This window comes from Trachymyrmex cornetzi, unplaced genomic scaffold (assembly GCF_001594075.2).
Source record: "Trachymyrmex cornetzi isolate Tcor2-1 unplaced genomic scaffold, Tcor1.1 scaffold61, whole genome shotgun sequence".
Lineage (NCBI taxonomy): Eukaryota > Metazoa > Arthropoda > Insecta > Hymenoptera > Formicidae > Trachymyrmex > Trachymyrmex cornetzi.
In genome coordinates, this window is record NW_017299926.1 from 2,902,239 (window position 1) to 2,910,034 (window position 7,796).

The 7,796-nt window shown below is 38.4% G+C and overlaps 1 protein-coding gene across 1 annotated transcript in view; it reads right to left on the reverse strand.

The window, feature by feature from the left end:
• Positions 1–7,490: 7,490 nt before the first annotated feature.
• Ets65A (DNA-binding protein D-ETS-3) overlaps positions 7,491–7,796 on the reverse strand; it is a 64,508-nt gene continuing 64,202 nt past the window's right edge. The window contains exon 7 of the mRNA XM_018516046.1: positions 7,491–7,786. Within this exon, the coding sequence (XP_018371548.1) occupies positions 7,544–7,786 (243 nt within the window). The 3' untranslated portion in view covers positions 7,491–7,543. The remainder of the gene's footprint in view (positions 7,787–7,796) is intronic.

Sequence of the window (7,796 nt, forward strand, 5' to 3'; positions counted from 1 at the left end):
GAAAACTACTGTTTTATTGTTTAGAAAAGAATTGAATTCAGAGATTTAAAAACAACATAACATTATATAACATGGTACTATATTATAATTATCACAGTAAAAAAGAAATTGCTCGTTACAGTTTCTACTAAAATCGTTATTAACTTTTTTATAATTAATAAATGCAAACAATGAATTTAATTAGATATTTAGGGCATATTTTGTACATATTGAATTTTATTCTTTACGACAGGATTAATAATTTTTTCGTCATAAGTGAAAGATGAAACAAGATTTTATTTAGTAACAGGGACATTAATTGTCGCTTTTCTCTACGAAGTTTGTGGTAGAGTTGATGCTTCACAGTGATCGTAAAACGCGAATGTTTATCTCTCGTAAAGTTTGGTTTCCTTGGGACACGTTGTTCCTGCGAACGATTCGATTAATGAAAAGCAAACGGATAGCTTATTTTCCGCGTCGAGGCCCAAACAAGACGATCCTCTTAACTTTGATACGATGCATTATTGCGTCCGCTCGCGTTGCATCTGGATTCAAATAGTACGAGGGACGAGACACGGAAGGGATGGCTGGTGGAGGAGAGCGTGTACGTAAGTAGAGGTGGTGTTGATAGCGCTAACAGCGCCAAAGGAGGGTACACGCACCAAAGGTAGAACGAATGATGGAGAAATGGGTATGAGGACTATGAGGGTGGTGGCTGCTAGGTAAAGCCGGAGTCGTGATGGTGGGTGGCAGTAGCGGTGGTGGTAGTGTACAAAATATATATATATCATATATCAGGGAAAAAGAGAGAGGGAGAGGTGGGAGAGGGGGGGGGGGAGAGAGAGAGAGAGAGAGAATGTGTGTGTTTTTCTATGTGTGCGTTCTGTGTGGGAGAAAGATAGAGAGTAAAGTGTGGAGGAAGATGTGGAGGAACAGCGCGGGCGCTGATTGGTAGCAGAATCGATTAGCCAAGCCGAGCTAAACCTCCGGCACCGCGGCATGGTTCGGCGTAGCGACGCCACGAATTTCCCGAATGGGGGTTTCCCGTTGGGGCGGACCCCGCCGAACCCGGAGAACACCCCGGCCCTCTTCGCCATGGCAACCCGACCAATTCGCCAACCGCCGGCAACCAAGACTGACCTACCGTGTGTTCCTCGGCTTATTTTTCTCCTATCTTGCCTCCGCGTTCCTCTTCCCTCGTTCTCTTCCTCCTCCACCTCCTCCATCATACTGCGACCGTTCTTTGTGTCCACGCCGTTCCCTTCGTCTCATTCTTCCTTTTTTTTCTTGGTTTCGTTTGCTCACACGCGTTTATACATACGTAACACGCGAGAAGCGAAAGAGAAGACGCCGTAGAGCTCCATTTTTTTCTCCTCCCCGATTCCTCTTCAGTTGCCTTCTATCCGTTTCACCCTTCTGACTCTCCCTTTCTTTCTCTCTTTTTTTTTTCTGGACTGTACATTTTGTATACGCGATCAAAAAGGCAAACGCGAACGCATAGAGAAATGGGAGCCACATTGATTTTGCCGACGACTGATACAACCCCGTCGGCACGTTTAATTAGAACATGGCGACTTTAATACAAGCGCACGACAACAAGAACAACAACAGCGCTCCCCCCGATTTCCCGGGTGCGGTTCCCGCGATTCTCTCAGGTCTATTCCGTTGTGTCTTCTTCGATTTCGCAATCATGTTAGCGATGAGAAACCGTGTCCTTTCGGCCTTCGATAGGGTGGCAGGGGTGGGAGGGAGGGGTGGGGGGGATCGCTTATCTATCTAACCTAACGCGTTCTACGCTAGTGCCAGACATCCCTCGTTCATCCACTCATCCATCATTGTCATCGTCATCATCGTATAATCATCGCAGTTATTATTATTCACCTCCATTCTCGAAATCACGCCTGCTCGCACGCGTACACTTCGTATCTTGCACACAAATACACGCACATAATAACGCACGCAACGCGCCTTTACTCCATTCTCTCTTTCTCTCCTGACACTCACTTCTCGCCGCATCCTCGCACTAAGACTAAATTCTCTACACGCCTAAACTACACATGAAAACACCCTATCTACATGAGCGCCCTTTCGCGCTCGCGACCCGTCGGACCGATCCGGAAACCATCTGCTGGATAACAACCGTTTCCCGTCGCGGTGCCGATTGCACGATCGGTCCCACGGGCCGTCTCGGGGGCCGCGCTAATCGTTAAAATTATTCTAGGAATGCTTAGGGCCACTTACGAGTAGTATGGTACAGTATACGTCTTAAGGAGTTACGCTTCTCTCCGACACGAGGTACGCCTTCCTTCTTCCGGGGAAGGATTGCCGACACGCGTCGATGAGGATTGCGATATTCACGAAGGAAAATCGCTTCTTGCTACGTTTGAAAACGTTACCCGACTGCTTCCGAGTATCATTTTAACCTTGTTGTTCACCGAATGTTATGAACAAGGATCGAATACTCGAAGGCACTTGAGTAATGTTTTCAAACTCTTGGTTGCCCGTCGAGGGTTTGTGCTTTTTAAAGTTTGCGGTTTTCAAACACTTTATGCATCAATAGATAGTTTAGAGTTTAGACTATTGAGAAAATATTAGTGATAAGCAACCAAGATACGAGTCAGATAAAAGTTTACATATTTGGTGCTTTCCAACAAGAGACATAAGGGTACGGTTAACGCGATGCTACAAATGCTTTAAAGCAAGTTTTGATTGGTTAATTTGTAAAATTCTTTTTTCTAATTGGTCAACCAAATGCTTCAAAGCATTTGTAGTGAAACTTCGACCGCAGCCATGGTGTAATGTCGATATCACACTAGCGATTGGAGGTTACGTCTGCATTTGCGTTTACATTTCTCGACCAATCAGGAAGGAACTGCTGGTCAATAGTTTCGTTTTGATTGGTCAAGAGACGCAAACGCGATTGTAGACGCAATCTCCAATCGCTAGTGTAATACTGATAACATAACACAATGTTATAGTGATCATTTTATTTCTGTTTAACATTGGCAAATAATAATGATGTAATAATTCACTGTCTTATACTGTGTCACCTGTGTCTTTTCTTGAAAAGTATCCATTGTCAGTATTTACGACCTATATACTGCAAGTTCTTTTTTCTTTTACTTTTTTTTTATTTGAATAGCCTGTCCAAGGATTTTGCGCTACCATTCATTTAAATGATATTACCCAGTGAGAAATGATAATGGAATCGACATCGATTCGACATCGATTTCATTGTCATTTCCCACTGGGTTAGGTCTTTTTTTTAATTAATTTTTTATTGAACTCTGTTTCGACTGATATGTTATGGAGAAGATAACTTCAAAAAAATTAAATATTAAATAAAGTATACTTATGTACGAATATTATCTGTAAAATTATTTCTTTATTAATTGCTAAAAACATTTTTTGAATGATTTTGTTTAATTATGATATAACAATTCTACAGACAGATTATCAAATCTTCGCTCGTCTTGCAATAAGATCTAATTCAAGAATATTATTTTATGAACAGATTTTAAACAGGTTAAATATTAAATCAATTACGTGATGATTTTTTTCTCTCCTTCAAAAGTCTAAATTTCTGCAATATGTGCAACTTTTCTTAATTAGTAATGTCCGTTAATGCTAAACAATGCAACAAAGTTGTGTTTAATGGCACTCTGAGAGAGAGAGAGAGAGAGATATTATATCCTCGTTCCTTGTAGAAATTTAATTCTATACTGAAAGAAAAGATTAGCTGCTGCAGCAAATTAGATGGTAAAATATGATATAGCATGTTTAGTTGACTGCAGGAGCCAATTTTTGGTTGCATTAGCCTGTCTGCAATGTTAGTATAAGATTTCGATAGGCTAACGCAACCAAAAATTGGCTGCTACAGCCAATTAAAAATGCTATGTCATATTCAGCCAATCTTTTCTTTCAGTGATATTATAGTATTTGGCCAATTAATCATTCATTTCGCTAACATTACTTTTAATACTGAAAATAAGTGATTAATTGATTAACACTAGCATTAAATTTCTATAAGGGGTAAGGTTGCTTTGTCGGAAATAAATTAGAAGTTATCATTTATATTTAAATGATGATTTAATATGATAATTTTTGCTCCAAAGTACGAATCTCTATGCTGTGTTTTGTTCAGGATCGAATTCGGTTTCGGCAATCCATCCTTCGTCTCGATATGGGTAGAGCGGCTACATATTTCACGTGATTTCTAAAAAGGATGGGGTGAAAGTTCGATTCTGATTGCGTATGCCGTCAATTGATATGACTTAAACGTTGTACTTTTTGATTATCGTCTACGCCTCTCTCGATGACGGATGATGAGAATGTACGGTTAACGCGGTTTCGTTGTAAAATTACATCAAAGGAACGAGCGATTTTCACGCTTAAGCAAGCACCGACATGCTGACTGAATAAATGTACAAATATTATACTTCGATGATCGTTTCTTACACGCCCATCATTTGATTTGTTTTTTTATGTAGCATCTCTACCCATTTTTTCACATAACAAATAAGTTAAAAGAGTTTATGATACACGTATCAGCTTTGGTCTGAATCGAACATGAGTACATTCTGCGAGCAAACAGCCGCGGGATCTCGTTTGAAATTATCATTCATTATCGACAGATTTTAATACGTTGTAATGTACACATGCCCGATTTAATCCAATTGTAAACGCCGACGATGTTCGTGGAATTTTGTCAGCTCCTTTCGCGTACGAGTTCACGTTTCCTTGGACCAACGACGATTTCGCATGTTCAATTTACCGTCATGCGATTATATATTATATATATTTTGCTCTCTGGCTAACATCTTCGCGAATGATATTGATGCGCACTTTAATAAAAAAAATAAAAATAAAAATAAAACATTGGCTGCAGTCAGCAGAAAAAGTAGTTTTACAATTGCTGTCAGATTTTTTAAAATGATTGTCTAATAACACCAACTAATAGTAACATAACATCAATATTATAATTTCACATTTAACAATATAAATATAATATAACACACACGTACGTAACAGTTATATTGTTGAGTGTAAAATTATAAAATTGATTATATTACTGTTATTTTGTGTTTCCTGAATGCTTCTTGTCCTTAATTCCTCGCTGGATCTAAATATATAAACCAATCATATTAAAGAATTTCAAAGCAGTCGTAAAGCTGCTTTTTCTGCTAAACGCAGACCATTAAATGCATGACTAGATAAAATGACAAACGATGTCGAAGAATGGTAAATGAATATTAAAGAAATAATGTTTATACACATATAACAGGTTTTAAATTACATATATGTTTTGTCACTTAATATACTATCTGCAAACCATAAGGGAACTAATTTTCTTTGGTATAGATATTTGGCAAAGAATCATTGAGAGACTGACGCTTAACTTAAACGCAAGCATTTGAATTGATAAAATTCATCCAAGGATGCGCGTGTATTCTTTGCGGCAACACGATAACGGTAAACAGATTCATGCGAATTTTCTCACGGACGCACACCCTGTACTAACGTAATGCATTATACTGTATGTACAACGTTCTTACAATAATCTTTTTTTTTTCTTTTCTGAGCGCACCCCGTCGGCCGCGAATTAGAGTCCGTAGTGCAATCATTACGTCAGAGTCGCCTTTGTATGGCGGCGCGTAAATAATCACTGATTGTTACGTGTTGTTTAGGCATTGCACTAGAAAAGTTGCAACGGTGTCTTATTTAGACTTGTTTAGGTATTGCACTTTGTTAAGACAACCGTATCGCATGATTTCGGTGTTTAATCTGTCCAAACGCGTTATATTACTCGCGTAAATATGTCTCGTGTCTCTCTCTAATTGCTTTTTAATTACTTAACAAATATAAAGAAATCGCTGTATTATATAAATATTACATTAAAATAATAAAAATTAAAAATTAAAAAGTAAAATTGAAAAGGTTGTTGTTTGAATACATGGGAAAATCTTTTTCTTCATTAAATTTTTCTATAACAGGAAACTTTAATGATTACACAAAGCTTGTTTAAACGTTTTCTAAATAAAATAATCTTTTCCTAGTAAAAAGAATACTCATTTTTAATAAATTCTGCGAAAGAAACGGAAGGAATGAATGAAAGAAACTACTTTGCTAAAGTATTTAAAAATTTAGGTAGATATAGGGACCTTCTCGAAAAATATCACATATGAAAATACTATAGTATACGAAAATACACTATAGTTATGTAATATATTACAGATTTTTGCATGTGATATAAATTCGAATCCAGATCTGAAAATAATTTTGTTGAATTATCAAAATAATCATGTATGGCGCTTATAATGATAATACTGCAACAAGTTTTAATATTCTAGCAACCAGCTTGAGCGTCCTACATAATTATTTTAATGATTCAGCAAAATTATTTTTAATCTATCTAAATTTTTAGATATTTTAGCCATTCTTTCCGTGTATATATACATCGCTAAACAGATGTCTGCGTCTGTTGTTCATCCGTTACTACTTATGTGATTGTTGTCTACTACTTATGTTCGATTATAAAGCTATGTCACTACTGACGACCCGACAGTGATCTAGACTGTTGTACATAACTCATTAATAGTTGGTCAGTGAAAATAAAAAACTTTACAGTTTACTTCCTTTAAATTCAATATAAATATATCTATGAGTGGTTTTCGCACAAAATTTGTATTTTTATAATTGCCAGATGTACATCAGAAAACATGATCCGACATTTAAGTTCACAAATAAAATTTAGTTAGACTCGAATGTAACTCACTCATTTAAATTAATGTTATCTCTTTCAAAGTAGGCTTCTCCTACACACTATAAACATCTCATGTTTCCACGTTTAGAAGCACTCTTGAAACTCTTCAATTGAAATGTGTACCTACCGGTAGAGATGTCAGTTGAAAGTTCTTTCAACTCAATAAATGTTTGTATCATTTTGAAACAACATCACGCGCTATTGTTTCTCCTTTCTGCAAATGTCTTTCAACAATTTTATAATTTTTCTTTATTATTAAATTTATTAATGAGAAATTTGATATTGATATTCTCTGTTTTTCAAAAGTATTACTTGATATTTTTGACGCAGAATCGAGAAATAACTTATTAAATAAAAGAAACAATTGATGAGCGTTGTCGAACACTATCAAAACGAAGTGTACATTGAATATAAGAAAGGCAACATGTTGATTGCATGTTTAATTATAGTTCCCCAAGTGCGGGAGAAAAAGACGCTACAAAACTTATTGTCATACTACTTACTCTGCTACCCGCATTTGAATCGTTGGAAATGTGACGATCGCTTTTGTAATCCATTGCGAAAGGATAATGTTGCAAGCAATATAACGCGATATGGACAGATTCGTGCAAGTACCTGAAACAATTTGCGATCCGAGCCTGCGGGGGCGGGATAAGGGGCCGAGTGGTGCGCAATTTACGATTTCACATGCTGCCGACGGCGGTGGTGACGACGACGGTGGCAGATGCGGCTCCGTACTTTTTTTTCGGTAGAAACATTTCAACGCGGTGTGCCCAGAGCACCCCAGTGCTCGGCGGCGGGTCATGCGTAATGCGGATAGGTGCCGAGATGAGGTGGCACGTGTCCGGAGGCCGTGTGATGGCCGGCATACAAGTTGGCGCCCGGGCTCGTCGACCAGTAGCTCGATGCCGATTGGAAGAGGCCACCGGGAACGGAAACCGAGACCGACGCCGCCGGCGGCGGCATCAGGTTCAACTTCGCGTGACCGTAACCGGACATGAAGAGCTCGCTCTGGTATTTGTACGCCGCCGGATCGGCCGCCGCCGGCCGCGGT